This window comes from Aegilops tauschii, chromosome 5 (assembly GCF_002575655.3).
Source record: "Aegilops tauschii subsp. strangulata cultivar AL8/78 chromosome 5, Aet v6.0, whole genome shotgun sequence".
Classification (NCBI taxonomy): Eukaryota; Viridiplantae; Streptophyta; class Magnoliopsida; order Poales; family Poaceae; genus Aegilops; species Aegilops tauschii.
This window is the reverse complement of record NC_053039.3, coordinates 28,528,064-28,551,895: the sequence shown is the minus strand read 5'-3', so window position 1 is coordinate 28,551,895 and position 23,832 is coordinate 28,528,064. Positions and strand designations below refer to the sequence as shown.

Genomic DNA, 23,832 nt, shown 5'->3' with positions numbered 1-23,832 from the left:
GATTGCCTTAAGAAGGCTAGCACAAAAGTAGCAACGATCGAAAAGGCAAGGCCTCCTGCCTGGGACCTCCTAACTACTCCTCGAAGCCGAACTCCAAGTAGAATCATCCTCGGGATCTCTCGCTCCTGGACTCCAGCATCTGCTTGCGACAACCAAGTAGAAAGGAAAGGAGGAAAAGAGGGAGAAAAGCAACCATGAGTACTCATCCAAAGTACTCGCAAGCAAGGAGCTACACTACATATGCATGGGTATATGTGTAAAGGGCCATATCGGTGGACTAAACTGCAGAATGCCAGAATAAGAGGGGGGATAGCTAATCCTGTCGAAGACTAAGCTTCTGGCCACCTCCATCTTGCAGCATGTATAAGAGAGTAGATGGTAAGTTCGCCAAGTAGCATCGCATAGCATAATCCTACCCGGCGATCCTTTCCTCGTCGCCCTGTTAGAGAGCGATCACCGGGTTGTATCTGGCACTTGGAAGGGTGTGTTTTATTAAATATCCGGTTCTAGTTGTCATAAGGTCAAGGTACAACTCTGGTTCGTCCTTTTACCGAGGGACACGGCTATTCGAATAGATAAACTTCCCTGCAGGGGTGCACCACATAACCCAACACGCTCGATCCCATTTGGTCAGACACACTTTTCTGGGTCATGCCCGACCGTGGAAGATCAACACGTCGCAGCCCTACCTAGGCACAACAGAGAGGTCAGCACGCCGGTCTAAACCCTATGTGCGCAGGGGTCTGGGCCCATCGCCCATTGCACACCTGCATGTTGTGTACGCGGCCGGAAGCAGACCTAGCCCCTTTAATACAAGTGCGAGCTTACGGTCCAATGCGGCGTGCGCCGCTCAGTCGCTGACGTCACGAAGGCTACGGCTGATACCACGACGTCGAGTGCCCATAACTGTTCCCGCGTAGTTGGTTAGTGCGTATAGACCAAATGGCCAGACTCAGATCAAATACCAAGAACTCGATAAGCGTGTTATTTTGAAGTAACCGCGGACGCCGACCAGGGCCAGGCCCACCTCTCTCCTAGGCGGTCTCAACCTGCCCTGTCGCTCCGCCACAAAGTAACAGTCGGGGGCCTTCGGGAACCCAGGCCCACCTCTACCGGGATGGAGCCACCTGTCCTTTCAGCCCCCTCATCAGAATCACTTGCGGGTACTCAATGAGCTGACCCGACTTTAGTCACCACATGTGTCATGTATATAAAGTATATAGTATATACCCGTGATCACCTCCCGAAGTGATCACGGCCCAGTAGTATAGCATGGCAGACGGACAAGAGTGTAGGGCCACTGATGGAACACTAGCATCCTATACTAAGCAGTAGGATAGCAGGTAAGGGTAACAACTATAGCAACAATGACAGGCTATGCATTAGGATAGGATTAACGGAAAGCAGTAACATGCTACACTACTCTAATGCAAGCAGTATAGAGAAGAATAGGCGATATCTGGTGATCAAGGGGGGGCTTGCCTGGTTGCTCTGGCAAGAAGGACGGGTCGTCAACACCGTAGTCGAACTGGGGGTCATCGGCAGCCTCGGGGTCTACCGGAAAGAAGTAACGGAGGGGAAACACAATAAATAACAAAGCAATCAAAGCATCACAAAGTGTAAAATGGCAATATGTGGTGCTAGAGGTGACCTAACGCGGTACTAGGTGATACCGGCAAAGGGGAGAAACATCCGGGGAAAGTATTACCGGTGTTTCGCGTTTTCGGACAGATGAACCAGAGGGGAAAGTTGCGTGTTTGCTATGCTAGGGAAGTGTGGTGGACGAATGGGCTGTGTAACCGGATTCTTCTCGTCGTTCTGAGCAACTTTCATGTACAAAGTTTTTTGATCTAAGCTACGGTTTATTTTATATTAATTTTAAAAGTTTAAACAAATTCTAGAATTAATTAAATTAACAGAAAGGAATTACTACGTCAGCATGACATCATTGTGACATCAGCAGTCAACAGGACGGCTGACCAGGTCAAACTGCCCAGTGGGGCCACTGGGACCCACATGTCAACCTCTGTTGGCTTAACAATGGATTAACTAATCTAGCAGGGTCAATTAGGGGTGTGGGCCCCGGGTGTCAGTGAGTGTTTTAGGTTAAACTAATTACTTTTATTTGTAAAACGTTATTAGACTAATTAACAGTAGGGGGCCCACATGTCAGGTCAACCGTGCACAGTCAGCACAATTGACCCAGTCAACCAGCCAACTGGGCCCGCGGGACCCAGCTGCCAGTGACCCTGGTGGTGGCCCCAGGTTGTCCACGTCGGCGGCCGGCGCCGGAGTTGCGCCGGCGAGCTCTCCGCGGCGGCGAGTTCGCTGGAGACGCTCGGAAATTCGCTACGAGGCACCTTTTTGCGCGGTTTTGCTTGCGTTCGAACGCTGACGGTGCCGCGCGTCGAGTGGTGGCGGTAGCGCAGCTGGACTTGGCCGGAATCGGCACCGGCGACGAGCAGAGGCGGCGGCGCGTACGGGTGCTCGACGGAGACGGCGCTACAGCGTGTAGCAGCTTGAACGGAAGGGCTAGGCGTTCTCTAAGCAGCGCGGCGAGCACGTTGGGCACTAGCCCATGACCAAAAGGTCACCGGAGACGTGCCGGCGACCAAACGAGTCGGCGGTGGTTCGGGCTTCGTCGGGGTAGTGGCTACGGGCGGCTAGAGAGGGCAGGGGACGGTGCGTTCGGCGCAGGAGCTCACCGCGGGAGCGTGGGGTCTAGGCAGGGGGCTCGGGGAGGTCCGGTGCATCAGATCGGTCGCGAGGTCGTGTGGTGGCCGTCGAGGAGGAAGACGAAGGGGATCCGGTGCTGGGGTGGCTCCCGCCTTGAGGTCGTTGGTGCAGACGAAGCAGAAGACGGTTGTGGGGCTCGTGGACGCATCGGGGCGGCGAGGAGGGCACGGTGGCCGCGGTGGCGCAGCAACGCGGCGGCGACAGCGAGTCGGGGCGAGGTGGATCTGGAGAAGGGGGCGAGGCCAGAGGGAGAGAGGGGAGAGGGGGCGTCCAGGGGGAGTGAGTGGGTGCGGGGAGCCCGAGGGGTCGAGGGGACGTCGCCCTTATCCCTTCCCCGACGGGGACGACGACAGGGTTCGGTGGCGACCGGCGAGCGCGGTCGCTGGGTCGGGTGAACAGAGAGGAGGGAGGCGACCGGGGGAGGTGGGCTGCTGGGTTGGGCCGCCCAGATGACTAAGGCCCAGGGGGGTTTCTCTTATAATTTTTTTGGGTTTTTTGTTTTTCTCTTTTGTATTTTCTTTCTTTTATTTATTTTCTCTTCTGTTGTAATTCAATTTAAAATATTTATGCATTTTATAAAACTGTGTCTTCTACACCATAATTATCTATGTAATATTTAGTACAAACCAAACATTTTTTTAATGTTTGAAAACTTTTATTATTTACCAAATTTTGAATTTGAATTTTGGACTGGTTTTGATCTAATGATAGATTAGCAACAGTAACGGAGGTAACATGGCACCATTAGCGTGGGATTACTGTAGCTTAATTACGCGGGCGTCACAATTCTCCTCCACTACAAGAAATCTCGTCCCGAGATTTACGAGGGGAAGTAAGGGGGAAGGGATTTGGTCGCGAAATTCTAACGAGTCTTCTCGGTCTTGGTTGCTATTCTCAGAGAGGTCGATCCATTATGTTGATGTCTACATTTCTCTGCTTCAGGTCATCATGCTGAAGTCGGCATCCTTTCTTCTGGAACTCAATCGTACTTACGAATGTATAAAGGGGGTATTCCGGGAGAACGGACCTCTGCAAGGTTGACTATCTGGTAGCTAACATTGGGGAAGGTGGCGGAAAGTAACTCTCGAACTGAAACTTAAGAAAATATCGAGAGCAAAGTAAGAAGGTACCATGAGAAGTCTCAAGCGGGTAGGCAATCGTTCGATGCCTGAAACAAAGTGTAAAAGGGGTCCAGAGCAATGTGAATAAGTTTTGTGTCTGATACCAGAATTGATGATCCCTCAGGAGGTGGCTCGTGAATTATATACGAGGCCACGCGCGAGGAACAACCTTGGGAACAGGGGGTGTACATGAGAGTCAGGTTTCGATCCTGTGGAACTGTGGGTTATGGGCCCACCATGTGGATTAAAAGTAGGAGGAACGGTGACATCTTGCACGGTCATGATAGCAAGACATGTGAGAGGGTAGCCTGTCGATTATGTCGGCAACAACGTCAGTACCAAGGGCGAGGGACGAAGAGAAACATTTTCTTGCTCGTTGAAACGAGGCGGACCAGTAGGCAAAGTTCTCGTCCATCGGCGGTTACCGAAATGTCATCAACAAAAGTAACAGGTTCTTGCTGACAGAATTGTACACCGAGGTGTTTACACAAGCAGGGAATTAATACTGCTTAGATCATAATGATCACCAGAAATGTTAAACCAACCAATGGAAAGGAAAATATGATTATCAGATTAAACCGAACAATGGAAAGGAAAATGTGTTTGAACACATATTTCAGGGGTATATCCTTCCCAAGGACAATGGTTAGAAGAGAACCATTTAGGTTAGGGAAGAGGAAGTTCATGACATCACCCAAACAACGGTGTTTGAATAATTGATAACGAAAATTTAGCATTGTGCTTCAAATGTTTTTATTGAAGATCGGAGTACCATAGACATGCTTCGAGATAGCATTGATATGGTCTTCAAGCAAAGGTCGGACTTGGATAACAAAGGATCCATTTTAGAATAAGTCTTACAATTTCCTCATGAAAGAATGGATTACCTTGCAGAAAAGGAAACTATAACGATAGGTCCTCCGCCCAGGTGTACCGGGCATGACATCACCTTACCGGGTCATGTGAAGACCAATGTTATAACTCTTGGAAATATGTCCCAACCATCATATCTGACCGAGATCCAGATCTGATTGGCGTCGGGATACCGCAGGCTCGGGATGCCTGAGAAGAGAGGTGCAACACAAATTGTCGAGAAGACATTGTAAGATTCTCGGGAAATGAACGATCGAAGCGAGTTCCGAAACAAGAGTTCATCCTTAAACCAAGGAGAGGATGAGGGGATGGCTGATGGACTCAGCGACAATTCCTCGAGATTTCCAAAAAGAGGGATTTCCACACTTATGTGAACAAGGAGATAACATTTGTCAGATCAAATGATATAATGAGGTATGCTCGAGGAAAACATACACAATTAAACATTGGTTGAAAGGTGCACCCGAAATCTGGGCTTAGGTAGAATGATCAATGTTAGAATGGTGATTCGATAAACAATGGTCTAAGAATGAAATATCGACCATTAACTTCAAAGCAATAGGGTTGCTAGAAGTTTTGAAGTCGCACTTCATAGTTCAATTGTCGGTTTTCCGGTTAGAAACAACACGGGGACCAAGAAGAATGGTGATGTCGAGAAGCATGACTTTATCAAGAATTCTTAAGAGGTGGTGAAATTCTCACAACATTCTTGACATAAAAGATGGTAATACTCCAAGGTAAAGAACAAATGCTGGATAGCAAGGAACTCAAGGTACAACACAAACCGTGAACCAGTTTTGTGCTGCGGAAATGCAAGAATGTTGTCGATGTTAACACAATCATCGTGGGGGCAAGGATGATATCTCCCATGATGAATTCGATTGATATCCTGGAAACGCTCAGAATGTTGATTATGATCACGACACATTTGTCAAGAGGTTTCATGAAGATGTAATCGGTCGGCGATGACATCAAGTCAAAGGAATGATGAAGCAAAGGGTTATTGGAACCATGGGTACGACACAAACTTGAAATCAAGTTTGCTGTTCAAGGAGAAATGATATGACGAGTAAGATCGTCGTAAGATTAGCTCATCATCGAATTTTGTGCTCCGAGAAGAAGAACCAGGTAGCATAGTTAAATTTAGCACGATAATGATGTAGCGACCAGGCTAGGAATGACATGATGGAGTATTAAACTCGTAAGCAAAGAACACTACTAACAGTTGTTTAATCGCGATGCGGACTCGATTCAGTTATCGGTGTTTCTTGAGTGTTTAATGACTCAGAGCCCGTGAAAAAAATTGGAATCAGTGAGAATATAGTACTTGATGGAGAACTCATAAGAAGTTATGCAGTTCCGTGATAATCTCAAGATACCAGGGTGTAATACTCGACAAAAGATCAAAGTAAAGGTTGGACTGGTGCATTGATCTGTAGAGGAAAAGTGGTTTTAACTTGTCTGAGAAATTGCTTCAAAGGGGAACAATATGGTCAGAACCACATTTGTAAATGATCAAACCACAGATACAAGCACTTATAACAAGGGGGGTAACTATTTTGCGAGAAGCTTCCATGATAAGATCTACATCGTGTCCATGGGCATGAACGCAAAGTTCAAGGTCGACTCCCACTTCTTCAATGCATAACCTTTCGTTCACTTCTCGCGTTTGATGAAGTTGCAGTGTTGAAAATTTTATCTGGCAAAATACCAGAAGAGTGTGACTCATGAAAACTTTCGAGTTCACACATATTATGGAAGGCATAGGTTCAACCCATCTGGGCATCGTGGAAACATATACCACAAGCTTCAATAGTAAATATCACCAGCTCGAAAGCAGAGCATGGTTGGCCAAATCAAGGAATAGGATTTACCAAAGGCATTATGTATCAGGGAAAGAACTTCCGAAGTGATTAAATATGAAGGACGTTGTCGGATAAAATCCAACAAGGTTCTGATGGTCCATAAAGGATCTGATGTGAGTATCGGCACACAACCAGAGGAAGAATCAATGCAAAGACCTTGGATTATAGAAACAACTAAGTAACTTAGAGCTCAATTGCAAAGGAATTATGATTTACAAAGCGAAGGATCAGAAACAGACGCTCTGATCAAGGATGGATAAGTTCAATAGACATAGGGGCACAATCGACGACAATTTGATTGGCGAGAACTAGCTCACGTTTCAAATGATGTCTGAGCCGGAAGGATGAATTCTAGGATCTGATTGAGGATTGCGAGCATTCGCAACAAATTTAATCAACGGACTCAAAATGATAATGACAAGAGATGCCAATAAGATTACGAGACTTAAGATTAATCATAATGCAAGTAAGCAAGAATTTCAAGAGCAAAAAGGCTCCTGAGGATTTTCGGAAGATCGAATGGTATTTTGAACACTTTTTTGAAATACTTGAATCACCTGGGGATGAGCGGATACTCGGTAAGTGCGAGAATTATCCGTAGGGGTATTAAGGTGACAAAGAACAGCAAGCCAGTCAGCTCAAAGGACTCTCGTAACAACAGAGAGAATTTTGGGGTATCTCGTAATAACAATATCAACTGGGAAACATTGTATGAATGGCGAGTATACGTGGTTATCCATAGGAGTTTATCGATGGAAGGGAATTGCAAAAGCGATGAACACAAGTTCTCGGGTTAACAGCGGAGAGTGTCTTCAGGGTCTTCACGTGCAGCAGACGATCATCGGTAATAAGGGGCTCTCCGGGTGAAAGTGATAACGAGATCCTAATGTTAGATTTAGCAAAATTCATTTAACCCGAATAGGAGAGAGTTCAGAGTCCCAGAGTAAAGGTCGAGGAGTAAAAGATCCTAGTACCACCCAATGGCGACGTGGGCCCGTAAGACACACAACCATGTTAGTAAAAGTTTTGCAATGTCTAGACTCGACTTCGGCCAAGGAGTGGAAAGGGGATTCCTACAGGCAGTTGGCTCTGATACCAACTTGTAACGCCCCCGATTCAATCGTACAATAATCATACACGCAAATGTGTACGATCAAGATCGAGGACTCACGGGAAGATATCACAACACAACTCTAGACACAAATTAAAATAAACAAGCTTTATATTACAAGCCAGGGGCCTGGAAGGCTCGAATCCATAAGCTCAAAAACACAAGAGTTAGCGGAAGCAATAATATCTGAGTACAGACATAAGTTAAACAAGATTGCCTTAAGAAGGCTAGCACAAAAGTAGCAACGATCGAAAAGGCAAGGCCTCCTGCCTGGGACCCCCTAACTACTCCTCGAAGCCAAACTCCACGTAGAATCATCCTCGGGATCTCTCGCTCCTGGACTCCAGCATCTGGTTGCGACAACCAGATAGAAAGGAAAGGGGGAAAAGAGGGAGAAAATCAACCGTGAGTACTCATCCAAAGTACTCGCAAGCAAGGAGCTACACTACACATATGCATGGGTATATGTGTAAAGGGCCATATCAGTGGACTGAACTGCAGAATGCCAGAATAAGAGGGGGGATAGCTAATCCTGTCGAAGACTAAGCTTCTGGCCACCTCCATCTTGCAGCATGTAGAAGAGAGTAGATGGTAAGTTCACCAAGTAGCATCACATAGCATAATCCTACCCGGCGATCCCCTCCTCGTCGCCCTATTAGAGAGCGATCACCCGGTTGTATCTGGCACTTGGAAGGGTGTGTTCTATTAAGTATCCGGTTCTAGTTGTCATAAGGTCAAGGTACAACTCCGGGTCATCCTTTTACCGAGGGACACGGCTATTCGAATAGATAAACTTCCCTGCAGGGGTGCACCACATAACCCAACACGCTCGATCCCACTTGGCCAGACACACTTTTCTGGGTCATGCCCGGCCGCGGAAGATCAACACGTCGCAGCCCTACCTAGGCACAACAGAGAGGTCAGCACGCCGGTCTAAACCCTATGCGCGCAGGGGTCTGGGCCCATTGCCCATTGCACACCTGCACGTTGCGTACGCGGCCGGAAGCAGACCTAGCCCCCTTAATACAAGTGCGAGCTTACGGTCCAATGCGGTGCGCGCCGCTCAGTCGCTGACGTCACGAAGGCTTCGGCTGATACCACGACGTCGAGTGCCCATAACTGTTCCCACGTAGTTGGTTAGTGTGTATAGAACAAATGCCCATAAGCATGTTATTTTGAAGTAACCGCGGACGCCGACCAGTGCCAGGCCCACCTCTCTCCTAGGTGGTCTCAACCTGCCCTATCGCTCCGCCACAAAGTAACAGTCGGGGGCCGTCGGGAACCCAGGCCCACCTCTACCGGGATGGAGCCACCTGTCCTTTCAGCCCCCTCATCAGAATCACTTGCGGGTACTCAACGAGCTGACCCGACTTTAGTCACCACATGTGTCATGTATATAAAGTATATTGTATATACCCGTGATCACCTCCCGAAGTGATCACGGCCCAGTAGTATAGCATGGCAGACGGACAAGAGTGTAGGGCCACTGATGGAACACTAGCATCCCATACTAAGCAGTAGGATAGCAGGTAAGGGTAACAACTGTAGCAACAATGACAGGCTATGCATCAGGATAGGATTAACGAAAAGCAGTAACATGCTACACTACTCTAATGCAAGCAGTATAGAGAAGAACAGGCGATATCTGGTGATCAAGGGGGGGCTTGCCTGGTTGCTCTGGCAAGAAGGACGGGTCGTCAACACCGTAGTCGCACTGGGGGTCGTCGGCAGCCTCAAGGTCTACCGGAAAGAAGTAACGGAGGGGAAACACAATAAATAACAAAGCAATCAAAGCATCACAAAGCGTAACATGGCAATACGCGGTGCTAGAAGTGACCTAACGCGGTACTAGGTGATACCGGCAAAGGGGAGAAACATCCGGGGAAAGTATTCCCAGTTTTCGCTTTTTCAGACAGATGAACCGGAGGGGAAAGTTGCGTGTTTGCTATGCTAGGGAGGTGTGGCGGACGAACGGGCTGCGTAACCGGATTCGTCTCGTCGTTCTGAGCAACTTTTATGTACAAAGTTTTTTCATCTGAGCTACGGTTTATTTTATATTAATTTTAAAAGTTTAAACAAATTCTAGAATTAATTAAATTAACAGAAAGGAATTACTACGTCAGCATGACATCACTGTGACATCAGCAGTCAACAGGACGGCTGACCAGGTCAAACTTCCCAGTGGGGCCACTGGGACCCACATGTCAGCCTCTGTTGGCTTAACAGTGGATTAATAATCTAGCAGGGTCAATTAGGGGTGTGGGCCCCGGGTGTCAGTGAGTGTTTTAGGTTAAACTAATTACTTTTGTTTGTAAAACGTTATTGGACTAATTAACAGTAGGGGGCCCACATGTCAGGTCAACCGTGCACAGTCAGCACAATTGACCCGGTCAACCAGCCAACTGGGCCCGGGGGACCCAGCTGCCAGTGACACTGGTGGTGGCCCCAGGTTGGCCACGTCGGCGGCCGGCACTGGAGTTGCGCCGGCGAGCTCTCCGCGTCGGCGAGTTCGCCGGAGACGCTCGGAAATTCGCTACGGGGCACCGTTTTGCGCGGTTTTGCTTGCGTTCGAACGCTGACGATGCCGCGCGTCAAGTGGTGGCGGTAGCGCAGCCGGACTTGGCCGGAATCGGCGCTGGCGACGAGCAGAGGCGGCGGCACGTACGGGTGCTCGACGGAGACGGCGCTACGGCGTGTAGCAGCTTGAACGGAAGGGCTAGGCGTTCTCTAAGCAGCGCGGCGAGCACGTTGGGCACTAGCCCGTGACCAAAATGTCACCGGAGACGCGCCGGCGACCAAATGAGTCGGTGGTGGTTCGGGCTTCGTCGGGGTAGTGGCTACGGGCGGCTAGAGAGGGCAGGGGACGGCGCGTTCGGCGCAGGAGCTCACCACGGGAGCGTGGGGTCTAGGCAGAGGGCTCGGGGAGGTCCAGTGCAGCAGATCGGCCGTGAGGTCGTGTGGTGGCCATCGAGGAGGAAGACGAAGGGGATCTGGCGCTGGGGTGGCTCCCGCCTTGAGGTCGTTGGTGCAGACAAAGCAGAAGATGGTCGTGGTGCTCATGGACACATCGGGGCGGCGAGGAGGGCACGGTGGCCACGGTGGCGCAGCAACACGGCGGCGACAGCGAGTCGGGGCGAGGTGGATCTGGAGAAGGGGGCGAGGCCAGAGGGAGAGAGGGGAGAGGGGCGTCCAGGGGGAGTGAGTGGGTGCGGGGAGCCCGAGGGGTCGAGGGGACGTCGCCCTTATCCCTTCCCCGACGGGGACGGCGACAGGGTTCGGTGGCGACCGGCGAGCGCGGTCGCTGGGTCGGGTGAACAGAGAGGAGGGAGGCGACCGGGGGAGGTGGGCTGCTGGGTTGGGCCGCCCAGATGACTAAGGCCCAGGGGGCTTTCTCTTATAAAATTTTTTGGGTTTTTTGCTTTTCTCTTTTGTATTTTCTTTCTTTTATTTATTTTCTCTTCTGTTTTAATTCAATTTAAAATATTTATGCATGTTATAAAACTGTGTCTTCTGCACCATAATTATCTATGTAATATTTAGTACAAACCGAACATTTTTATTTTAATTATTGAAAACTTTTATTATTTACCAAATTTTGAATTTGAATTTTGGACCGGTTTTGATCTAACGATAGATTAGCAACAGTAACGAAGGTAACGTGGCACCATTAGCATGGGATTACTATAGCTTAATTACCCGGGCGTCACATGCTTTCCAGAAAATTCTACATTATTTTCGATCAACAATATGTCATTCATATATACTTATCAGAAATGATGTAGTGCTCCCACTCACTTTCTTGTAAATACAGGCTTCATTGCAAGTGTGTATAAAACTATATGCTTTGGTCAACTCATCAAAGCGTATATTCCAACTCCGAGATGCTTACACCAGTCCATAGATGGATCGCTGGAGCTTGCACATTTTGTTAGCACCTTCAGGATTGAAAAAACTTCTGGTTGCATCATATACAATTCTTCTTTACGAAATCCATTAAGGAATGTAGTTTTGACATCCATTTGCCAGATTTCATAAAATGTGGCAATTTGCTAACATGATTCGGACAGACTTAAGCATCGCTACGAGTGAGAAAACTCATTGTAGTCAACACCTTGAACTTTGTCAAAAACCTTTTTCGACAAGTCTAGCTTTGTAGATAGTAACACTACTATCAGCGTCCGTCTTCCTCTTGAAGATCCATTTATTTTCTATGGCTTGCCGATCATCAGGCAAGTCAACCAAAGTCCACACTTTGTTCTCATACATGGATCCCATCTCAGATTTCATGGCCTCAAGCCATTTCATGGAATCTGGGCTCATCATTGCTTCCTCATAGTTTGTAGGTTCATCATGGTCAAGTAACATGACCTCCAGAACAGGATTACCGTACCACTCTGGTGTGGATCTCACTCTGGTTGACCTACGAGGTTCGGTAGTAACTTGATCTGAAGTTACATGATCATCATCATTAGCTTCCTCACTAAATTGGTGTAGGAGTCACAGGAACATATTTCTGTGGTGAACTACTTTCCAATAAGGGAGCAGGTACAGTTACCTCATCAAGTTCGACTTTCCTCCCACTCACTTCTTTCGAGAGAAACTCCTCTAGAAAGGATCCATTCTTAGCCACAAATATCTTGCCTTCGGATCTGTGATAGAAGGTGTACCCAACATTTTCTTTTTGGGTATCCTATGAAGACGCACTTCTCCGATTTGGGTTTGAGCTTATCAGGATGAAACTTTTTCACATAAGTATCGCAACCCCAAACTTTAAGAAACGACAGCTTAGGTTTCTTGCTAAACCACAGTTCATACGGTGTCGTCTCAACGGATTTAGTGGTGCCCTTTTTAACGTGAATGCAACTGTCTCTAATGCATAACCCCAAAACGATAGTGGTAAATCGGTAAGAGACATCATAGATCGCACCATATCTAATAAAGTACGGTTATGATGTTCGGACACACCATTACACTGTGGTGTTCCGGGTGGCATGAGTTTGTGAAACTATTCCACATTGTTTTAATTGAAGGCCAAACTCATAACTCAAATATTCGTCTCCGCGATCAAATCGCAGAAAACTTTATTTTCTTGTTACGATGATTTTCCACTTCACTCTGAAATTCTTTGAACTTTTCAAATGTTTCAGACTTATGTTTCATCAAGTAGATATACCCATATCTGCTCAAATCATCTGTGAAGGTGAGAAAATAACGATACCCGCCGTGAGCCTCAACATTCATTGGACCACATACATCAGTATGTATGATTTCCAACAAATCTGTTGCTCGCTCCATTGTTCCGGAGAACGGAGTTTTAGTCATCTTGCCCATGAGGCATGGTTCGCAAGCATCAAGTGATTCATAATCAAGTGATTCCAAAAGCCCATCAGCATGGAGTTTCTTCATGCGCTTTACACCAATATGACCTAAACGGTAGTGCCACAAATAAGTTGCACTATCATTATTAACTTTGCATCTTTTGGCTTGAATATTATGAATATGTGTGTCACTACGATCGAGATCCAACAAACTATTTTCACTGGGTGTATGACCATCGAAGGTTTTATTCATGTAAACAGAACAACAATTATTCTCTGGCTTCAAATGAATAACCGTATTGCAATAAAAATGATCAAATCAAATTCATGCTCAACGCAAACACCAAATAACACTTATTTAGGTTCAACACTAATCTTGAAAGTATAGGGAGTGTACGATGATGATCACATCAATCTTGGAACCACTTCCAACACACATTGTCACTTCACCCTTAACTAGTCTCTGTTTTTTGCAACTCCCGTATCGAGTTACTACTCTTACCAACTGAACCAGTATCAAATACCGAGGGGTTGCTATAAACACTAATGAAGTACACATCAATAACATGTATGTCAAATATACTTTTGTTCACTTTGCCATCCTTCTTATCCGCCAAATACTTGGGGCAGTTCCGCTTTCAGTGACCAGTCCATTTGCAGTAGAAGCACTCAGTTTCAGGCTTAGGTCCAGACTTGGGCTTCTTCACTTGAGCAGCAACTTGCTTGCCGTTCTTCTTGAAGTTCCCCTTCTATCCCTTTGCCCTTTTCTTGAAACTAGTGGTCTTGTTAACCATCAACACTTGATGCTCTTTCTTGATTTCTACCTCCGTCGATTTCAGCATCACAAAGAGCTTGGGAATCGTTTCCGTTATCCCTTGCATATTATAGTTCACCACGAAGTTCTAGTAACTTGGTGATAGTGACTAGAGAACTTTGTCAATCACTATCTCATCTGGAAGATTAACTCCCACTTGATTCAAGCGATTGTAGTACTCAGACATTCTGAACACATGCTCACCAGTTGAGCTATTCTCCTCCATCTTGTAGGCAAAGTACTTGTTAGAGGTCTCATACCTCTCGACACGGGCATGAGTCTGAAATATTAACTTCAACTCTTGGAACATCTCATATGCTCCATGACGTTCAAAACGTCTTTGAAGCACCGATTCTAAGCCAAAAAGCATGGTGCACTAAACTATCAAGTAGTCATCATATTGAGCTAGCCAAACGTTCATAACGTCTGCATCTGCTCCTGTAATAGGTCTGTCACCTAGCGGTGCATCAAGGACATAATTCTTCTATGCAGCAATGAGGATAAACCTCAGATCACGGATCCAATCCTCATCATTGCTACTAACATCTTTCAACTTAGTTTTCTCTAGGAACATATCAAAAATAAAACAGGAAGCAACATCGCGAGCTATTGATCTACAACATAGTTATGAAAATACTATCAGGACTAAGTTCATGATAAATTAAAGTTCAATTAATCAAATTACTTAAGAACTCCCACTTAGATAGACATCCCTCTAATCATCTAAGTGCTCACGTGATCCATATCAACTAAACCATGTATGATCATCACGTGAGATGGAGTAGTTTTCAATGGTGAACATCACTATGTTGATCATATCTACTATATGATTCACGCTCGACCTTTCGGTCTCAGTGTTCCGAGGCCATATCTGCATATGCTAGGCTCGTCAAGTTTAACCCGAGTATTTCTGCATGTGCAAAACTGGCTTGCACCCGTTGTATATGAACGTAGAGCTTATCACACCCGATCATCACGTGGTGTCTCGGCACGATGAACTTTGGCAACGGTGCATACTCAGGGAGAACACTTGTACCTTGAAATTTTAGTAAGGGATCATCTTATAAAGCTACCGCCGAACTAAGCAAAATAAGATGTATAAAAGATAAACATCACATGCAATCAAAATATGTGACATGATATGGCCATCATCATCTTGTGCCTTTGATCTCCATCTCCAAAGCATCGTCATGATCTCCATCGTCACCGGCATGACACCATGATCTCCATCATTTTGATCTATATCAATGTGTCATCACATGGTCGTCTCGCCAACTATTGCTCTTGCAACTATTGCTATCGCATAGCGATAAAGTAAAGCAATTATTTGGCGCTTGCATCTTATTCAATAAAGAGACAACCATAAGGCTTCTGCCAGTTGCCGATAACTTCAACAAAACATGATCATCTCATACAACAACTTATATCTCATCACGTCTTGACCATATCACATCACAACATGCCCTGCAAAAACAAGTTAGATGCCCTCTACTTTGTTGTTGCAAGTTTTACGTGGCTGCTACGGGCTGAGCAAGAACCGTTCTTACCTACGCATCAAAACCACAACGATAGTTCGTCAAGTTAGTGTTGTTTTAACCTTCCCAAGGACCGGGCGTAGCCACACTCGGTTCAACTAAAGTTGGAGAAACTGACACCCGCCAGCCACCTGTGTGCAAAGCACGTCGGTAGAACCAGTTTCGCATAAGCGTACGCGTAATGTCGGTCCGGGCCGCTTCATCCAACAATACTGTCGAACCAAAGTATGACATGCTGGTAAGCAGTATGACTTGTATCGCCCACAACTCACTTGTGTTCTACTCGTGTATATAACATCTACGCATAAACCTGGCTCTGATATCACTGTTGGGGAACGTATTAATTTCAAAAAAATTCCTACGCACACACAGGATCATGGCGATGCATAGCAACGAGAGGGAAGAGTGTGTCCATGTACCCTCGTAGACCGAAAGTGGAAGCGTTAGCACAACGCGGTTGATGTAGTCGTACGTCTTCACGATCCGACCGATCCAAGTACCGAACGCACAACACCTCTGAGTTCAGCACACGTTCAACTCGATGACGTCCCGCGAGCTCCGATCCAGCAAAGCTTTGCCAGAGAGTTTCGTTAGCACGACGGCGTGATTACGGTGATGATGATGCTACCGACGCAAGGCTTCGCCTAAGCACCGCTATGATATGATCGAGGTGGATTATAGTGGAGGGGGCCACCGCACACGGCTGGGAGAGATCAACATATCAACTTGTGTGCCTACAGGTGCACCCCTGCCCCCGTATATAAAGGAGCAAGGGGGAGGCCGGCCGGCCCCTGTAGGCGCGCCAGGAGGAGGAGTCCTCCTCCTAGTAGGAGCAGGACTCCCCTCTTTCCTACTCCTACTAGGAGGGGGAAAGGAAGGGGGAGAGGAGGAGGAAAGGGGGGCGCCGCCCCCCTCTCCTAGTCCAATTCGGACCAGAGGGGGAGGGGCGCGCGGCCTGCCCTAGGCCAGCCCTCTCTCTCTCCACTAAGGCCCATAAGGCCCACTATTTCTCCCGGGGGGTTCCGGTAACCCTCCGGCACTCCGGTTTTCTCCGAAACTACCTGGAACACTTCCTGTGTCCGAATATAGTCGTCCAATATATTGATCTTTACGTCTCGACCATTTCGAGACTCCTCGTCATGTCCGTGATCATATCCGGGACTCCGAACTACCTTCGGTACATCAAAACACAAAAACTCATAATACCGATCGTCATCGAACTTTAGGCGTGCGGACCCTACGGGTTCGAGAACTATGTAGACATGACCGAGACACGTCTCCGGTCAATAACCAATAGCGGAACCTGGATGCTCATATTGGCTCCCACATATTCTACGAAGAACTTTATCGGTCAAACCGCATAACAACATACGTTGTTCCCTTTGTCATCGGTATGTTACTTGCCCGAGATTCGATCGTCGGTATCTCAATACCTAGCTCAATCTCGTTACCGGCAAGTCTCTTTACTCGTTACGTAATGCATCATCCCGCAACTAACTCATTAGTCATACTGCTTGCAAGGCTTATCGTGATGTGCATTACCGAGAGGGCCCAGAGATACATCTCCGACAATCGGAGTGACAAATCCTAATCTTGATCTATGCCAACTTAACAAGTACCATCGGAGACACTTGTAGAGCACCTTTATAATCACCCAGTTACGTTGTGACGTTTGGTAGCACACAAAGTGTTCCTCCGGTAATCGGGAGTTGCATAATCTCATAGTCATAGGAACATGTATAAGTCATGAAGAAAGTAATAGCAGTAAACTAAACGATCAAGTGCTATGCTAACAGAATGGGTCAAGTCAATCATATCATTCTCCTAATGGTGTGATCTCGTTAATCAAATGACAACTCATGTCTATGGTTTAGGAAACTCAACCATCTTTGATAAACGAGCTAGTCAAGTAGAGGCATACTAGTGACACTATGATTGTCTATGTATTCACACATGTATTATGTTTCCCGGTTAATACAATTCTAGCATGAATAATAAACATTTATATGATATAAGGAAATATAAATAACCACTTTATTATTGCCTCTAGGGCATATTTCCTTCAGTCATCGCAAGGACGTTTTCGACATCCCCTCTCCCGAATATTAGTCGTCCCCTCTCCCGAATATTAGTCATGGACCGACCATAGACCCCGTTCAATAAGTGAAACTTATTAGTCGTCCCCTCTCCCGAATTGAGAAGTAAGCTAGGGTCAGATATGTGTCAAGTTTGTATACTGTGTTGTTGTATTGTGATCAGTATATTGTGTTGTTGTATGTCTGAAGTACTAGTATATTATACTGTTGTACATTTGTCAAAGTGCTCCCTACTTTTAAACTAGAGTTTGTATAGATTTATTTCTCAAAAGTGCAACTCCGGCTCTTTTCACTCTACATATAAGACTTGTCTGAAGTCACAATTAATAAAATTTAACCATATTTATATGAAAAATATCAACATCGACTCTACAATATTGAAGTTATATAATATGAAAATTCAATTCATGACGCACTTAATGGTATTAATTTCGTATTGTAAATGTTGATAATTTTTCTATAAAGTTGGTCAAAGTTTACGAACTTTGACTTCAGACAAATTTTATATGCGAAGTAAAACGGACCGGAGGGAGTATATGCTATGAAGTTGACCAAATTTAGAGAGAAGTATGTCATGAACACATTTTAAATTAGACAGTTTTTTTTCTCTTTGTATGGCATACAATGACCACACGAGCATCAGCACACCGCACACCCATGCTCTGTCAAAGAAAATTGTACAAACCACGAACTATTGGTGCCGATTTTGCACAGAACACCCACGGTAAGAATTTGTTGCATAGAACACCACATATCAGTGTAACCCGTTGCAGCTAGGTCGAGTCCAACATTTAGGTACATTGACATGATTTTTGATAAGTGGGCCTGCTAGTGAATGCATGCATGGCAAAAAAACGGACACATAAGTCGGCCAACTAAATCTGTCAATACCTTGGAAACATTTGGTCCGATTGAGCTGGAAATTTCTAAGGTTACTATTGGTTACATGTATGGTCTATTCTTTTTGGCATTTTTATAAAAATGTCAAATTAAACAAATAATGAGCCAAGTAATTAAAATGTCCATGTTGATGTGACGGGTCTTCTTTGTCGCACGTGCACTTACAAGTAGGACCCATCCGCCAAACACTAGATTAGCTGCAAAGAATTACAAAATATGTGGTGCTCTGACCAACAAACCCGTAAAATTGGTGTTGTGTACAAAATCAACATCAATAGGGGGAGAACCCTTTGTTTTTTGCGGGAATTGTCTTGTTTCCTTAGTTATAATTGGACATATTTGCTTTCTTTTGAATTTTTTGTAGAGATTTATTGAAAAAATAACCCGCAAAAAAAGAAACAAGACAAAACTAGCACCTGCGTGTCCGAAAAGAATCCAAACTCGACTCTCGTATTAGTTGAAGCTGGAACTAAACATGTTGGAGTGTGGTCCTTCGCCGATCGCGAAAAGGACGGCAGAAAGGAAAACGAAATTGCTTTACACACGATTTTTATACATACGATCTGATGTGTTTTCACTAGACAACATGCTGCATTGGTTTTCTTTTCCCGATGAAGCTGGTTGATTGGACGAAAGGACATGCAACCGCACATGGTATGTGTTTCCGACCTGAAAATGTCGTACCTATAGCAGCTCTGAAAGGGAAAAGGTCGACCGCGCGCCAAGAAAGAAGTGCCGACCATATCCCGCCCCGCACGACCCCGTCAAGCGCTCCTTGGAAGGAAACCACCTTCCACACTCCACCCAAGCGCTGCACCGAGGAGTGACCGAGGATGGAGGCCGCCGCCGCCGCCGCCTCCTCCCCATCCATGACCCCCTTCCGCCCCGCGCCCCGCGTCGCCTGCTTGGCTCGCTCGCGGGTGGCCGCGACGCCCCTCAGGGCCGTGCCGCTGATGCGGGTGGCGCCCGAGTCGCTGCAGGCCGCGAGCGGGTCCCTCGTGGGCGTGCCGAGCCGCGGGACTGGGGACCTGGACGGGCCCGGCGCCATGGAGTACCTGACGGCCGTGCTGGCCTCCAAGGTCTACGACGTGGCCGTCCAGACGCCGCTGGAGCGCGCCGGCAAGCTCTCCGAACGCCTCGGGGTCGACCTCCACATCAAGCGCGAGGATCTGCAGCCTGAGCCGGTAATCAATCACCAAACCAACCCCGTAGCCTATTTTGCAATTTTGTCCTTGTATCCATGACATGCGGGTTCAGCCCTTCGTTTCCTGACGCTTCAAGCTTCGGTCAGTGTCTGTGTGGGTTTTGTGGAGGTTCTATCTTGATTAGTACTGATGTTTAGATTCCTCTCTCACCTTGGCGTTCACATCATAGTACTATCGCAGTAACTGTTAGCCGCATTAATCCTGCTGCACTTTTTCAGTTAGTCTAGTGTTAATTTTCTTCAGTTTCGTCAGAGAATAACCAAGTGCATGCATTGTGAGCCTGTTTAATTATGTGCATCTCTGTAGGATTTGCTAACAGGGTCCTCTTGCCCTCAGCTTTTATTGTCCAACAAATTTTTAATTTTAGGTTGAATGACTAGCTCAACTATCCACTACTTTTTGTTTTTTTAATGCACATGGAGCTGTTACTGGCTGTCTCATTTGCTATTTACATACCTAGGTAAAATTTGTTTCTTATATGCATAGGCATTTTCATTCAAGTTGAGGGGTGCATATAATATGATGGCAAAGCTCTCCCAAGAGCAGTTAAACAACGGCGTTATCTGCTCCTCTGCTGGAAACCATGCTCAAGGAGTTGCTCTTTCTGCCCAAAGATTGGGCTGTCATGCCGTTATTGTCATGCCTGTGACAACACCAGAAAACAAGGTTATCGATATCTCGATGACTTTACCTTAAATATGCCGTTTGTATGGTATATCTAAGTTATTATCAGCAGCTATTAACATACAACTTAATCCAGTGGCGATCAGTGGAGAAACTGGGTGCGACAGTCGTTCTCAAAGGAGATTCATATGACGAAGCTCAATCATATGCAAAACTACTCTGTGAGGAGGAAGGCCTCACATTCATACCTCCTTTTGACCATCCCGACATTATTGCTGGACAAGGAACTGTTGGCATGGAAATTGTTCGCCAATTGCAAGGTCCATTACATGCAATATTTGTACCTGTGGGAGGTGGTGGATTAATTGCTGGAATTGCTGCCTATGTGAAACGGGTCTGCCCTGAGGTAAGCTTTCAAACACAGGAGTGTTTTCTTTTTCTATGTAAAACATTACAAGACACCGAAGTTCTTTATAAATGCCATTAAAGTAAATGGCCCTATTTCAAGTGCATTTGGGAATCAATTGTTTTTCATCCAATCACCTAACTGTAACCCTTCTCTAGATTGAACACAATACATCATTTGGTCACAGTCGGGGTAAAATATTCGTATTCAGGCTGTCCTTTCTTGTATGTTTACAACAATTCTGGTGCAGGTCAAAATAATTGGAGTGGAGCCCTCAGATGCAAATGCCATGGCATTGTCCTTGTTTCATGGCCAGAGGGTCATGTTAGAACATATTGGAGGGTTTGCTGATGGTGTAGCTGTCAAAGTTGTAGGCAAGGAGACATTTCCCTTGTGTCAAGATTTTGTAGATGGCATTGTCCTGGTCAGCCAAGATGCTATCTGTGCTTCAATAAAGGTGAGAGTGATCAACTTATTATATGTCTGATCCGCCTTGAATAGAAGTTTTCAGTTTCATTTGAATAGAAGTGTTATAATGGTGTGTATTATGTGATAATGTGGCCTTGTTTTCTAGTTTTCAGTTCTTGCTGTGGATATTGGTATTTTTTGTGTCTTCTTTAAAATTTACTACGCATAAGCATTGTGATAACATTGCTCAAAAATAGGATGGTGGAAATTCTAGCTCTGCAGTTTGTTCTATGCCAATCTTACCGTCATCATGCTTGTGGACTGTTTATGCTAGATTGTTGTGGATGTTCTGCACTAACAATATTATTCATACTGAAAATGTTGTTTTTCATGGGCACAGGATATGTTTGAGGAGAACAGGAATATCCTTGAGCCTTCTGGGGCCCTTGCCTTGGCTGGGGCTGAAGCTTACTGCAAATACTACGGTTTGAAAGGGGAAACTGTGGTTGCAATAAGTAGCGGTGCAAATATGAACTTTGATACACTTAGATTAGTAACCGAGCTTCCTGATGTTGGTCGAAAACCAGAAGCGGTATTACCTACATTTTCGCCGAAGGAGCAGGGAAGCTTCAAAGAGTTTGCAGAACTGGTATGCATCATGATTTTTCAACCAACACATGATAGTAGATATTCTATTTCTTTTCTTGTGACTTCTTGTTGTGCAGGTTAGCCGGATGAATATTACCGAATTCAAACACATATATGATTCTCATGGAAAAGAAGCCCTTGTTCTACACAGGTACTCAAAGTCAAACAACAGTTTCAGTAAATACATTGTTCCTGTACCGGGTTATTGTTTCATGATTACTTTTTCTAGAACCTTTGGTGGGAGAGGAATACTCATACATAGAAAATGTGACTTTGTACATTCTCCTGTCTAATCTCAGTAGGCAAAAAAAAAAAAAACTAATTGAACGTCTGTGTTCTATTCATCATCTGTACTCGTGTGGAAACAGTTCGAGACCGATTTTTTTGTCATGTGTAACCCTTGTGTTTTTATTTTATTTTGCAGAAAGTAACCCTTCTAATAAATTAGCTTAACTTGACATAGAAACCCTGCTCGAGTACATTCAGATAGATATATACAATTTTTAATTTAAGGTAATTTGAGATCCCTAACCATTGGTCGTCTTTTTGTTCCAGCGGAAGTGATGACGTCGGAGATGAACCGGTCGAGGTATTACTCGGATAAATTTGATATTTGTTTCTTGTTACTGCAACTGGTTTTCTTTTCTTTTCCGGTTGTTAATTTATTGCTACTAAACGACATCGTGGCCGCGCAAACTTGTAGGCCAAACCTGTAGAAGCTGGAGACGATGGCAAGGAATGTGAGGATAGCTGTAGACCGTGCGGGGAGGGGGAAAAGGTGATCATTTCTGCTTCCATGATACATTTTTTTTACCGTTTATTGTTCTTTTTGGAAAAAACAAGACGGGTATGCGCAGCATACATGGCTGGACCCTGCGAATCCAATTGGTCTCTGAGTACTAATTCGTCGTATGTTTTTTATGCTGTGCAGCCGCTGGCGTGGCTGAACGCCCGCGTGGTCACCACCACCGGGATCATCAACCTCATGACGGCGGGGCTTGGCTTGTATGTGAAAGCGCACCACCCAAGTGTGCTTGGGCTGGTGGTCACATGCTGGGAGGCCTTGCCGCTCACCATGGTGCGCGTCGTCCTCGTGTCTGGCCTCGGCGCCGCGCTCGCACTAGGCGTCTTGCTCATGTATGCCGGCATCAAGATGAGCCTACAGGGGGGTCCCCGTCCCGCTCGGCCTAGTTAGTGTACGTCTATTTTGCCTTTATTTACTGCTGTTATATCTCTTATCATTGTGCGTGCAATATGTGCATCAATTAATATTGATCGGACGGAGTAGTATATATTGTTTAGAAAAAAGAAAGAAATAAACATGTGATGATGAGTTGACGGAGATGACGGAGCACCACCCCACATTGTGTATATGTATATAACTGAGGCATGACCCCGAAGGCAAAACATGTATAAGAATATATATATAAGTGGGGCGCCCACGCTACAATAAGAACTACAGTTGTAAATCTCCTCGCTTGTTTGTCTCTTTCTTTTTTATCATCATTTATACAGTAACTTACTCCCTCCGTCCCATAATATAAGAACGCTGTTGACACTACAGGTAGTGTAGAAAACGTTCTTATATTAGGGACGGAGGGAGTATCATTTGTTTGTCTCTTTACTTTTCATCATCCCACAACACGTGCGAGCATAGCGCTTCGTTCCTCTGCACACCAGAGACAGCTATAGGCCTAACTGAATGGAAGGCATGCCGTCAGAGCTATTCTAGTGGAAGTATTACTCAATAATTTGATCTGTTCATGCCAATAGGTTTGATTCAGATACATACTCATTCATGCCAACTTTTCTGTTCAGTTCAGGTTAAATACCCAAAGAGACTGGACTTGAAAAGAGAAAGAAGATGAGAGACAGAGAAGAACAGGTTAGATTCAGATACACGCGCATTCATGCCAACTCCTCTGCTCGATTCTGTTGTGGGTTGCACGAGACGTCACAACGATACTGTATCAGATTATATAGTGTACACAAGGTAGGCACGAGACGTCACACGATGTTATTATATAGTGTATAAGTGGTAGCAGTACCGCGCTTGGTCATCGAGTCCTTTGAAGTCAGAAAATCAATCAACAAGGCCGGCAATTAAGAAAGGAAAGGAGCAAAGGAGACCGATGTTGAGAGAGTAGCAAGGCAAAGCAAAGCAGTAGGAAG

At 45.7% G+C, this 23,832-nt stretch overlaps 1 protein-coding gene across 5 annotated transcripts; it reads left to right on the top strand.

Moving 5' to 3' along the window:
* Nucleotides 1-19,081: 19,081 nt before the first annotated feature.
* LOC109751503 (threonine dehydratase 1 biosynthetic, chloroplastic) lies at nucleotides 19,082-23,824 on the top strand. 5 transcript variants are annotated; one of them, XM_020310403.4, is made up of 10 exons: nucleotides 19,082-19,553; nucleotides 20,061-20,240; nucleotides 20,335-20,604; nucleotides 20,855-21,061; nucleotides 21,413-21,661; nucleotides 21,738-21,811; nucleotides 22,216-22,249; nucleotides 22,364-22,438; nucleotides 22,592-22,856; nucleotides 23,484-23,824. In XM_020310403.4, exons 1-9 carry the CDS (start codon nucleotides 19,203-19,205, stop codon nucleotides 22,853-22,855), a joined length of 1,704 nt encoding a protein of 567 aa, XP_020165992.1. In that variant the 5' UTR covers nucleotides 19,082-19,202; the 3' UTR covers nucleotide 22,856; nucleotides 23,484-23,824. The 5 variants fall into 5 exon arrangements, with proteins under 5 accessions (XP_020165992.1, XP_073355781.1, XP_040244652.1 ...); XM_020310389.4 differs by having other exon boundaries at nucleotides 19,116-19,553; nucleotides 23,479-23,824; XM_040388718.3 differs by lacking the exon at nucleotides 20,061-20,240 and having other exon boundaries at nucleotides 19,115-19,553; nucleotides 23,479-23,824.
* Nucleotides 23,825-23,832: the final 8 nt, after the last annotated feature.

Bases quoted from the DNA above. Each gene is read 5' to 3' on its own strand.
- LOC109751503 (XM_020310403.4), top strand. From the start codon at position 19,203: ATGGAGGCCGCCGCCGCCGCCGCCTCCTCCCCATCCATGACCCCCTTC. The intron at 19,554-20,060 runs GTAATCAATCAC...TTATATGCATAG, and splicing joins AGGATCTGCAGCCTGAGCCG to GCATTTTCATTCAAGTTGAG. The intron at 21,662-21,737 runs GTATGCATCATG...CTTGTTGTGCAG, and splicing joins TCAAAGAGTTTGCAGAACTG to GTTAGCCGGATGAATATTAC.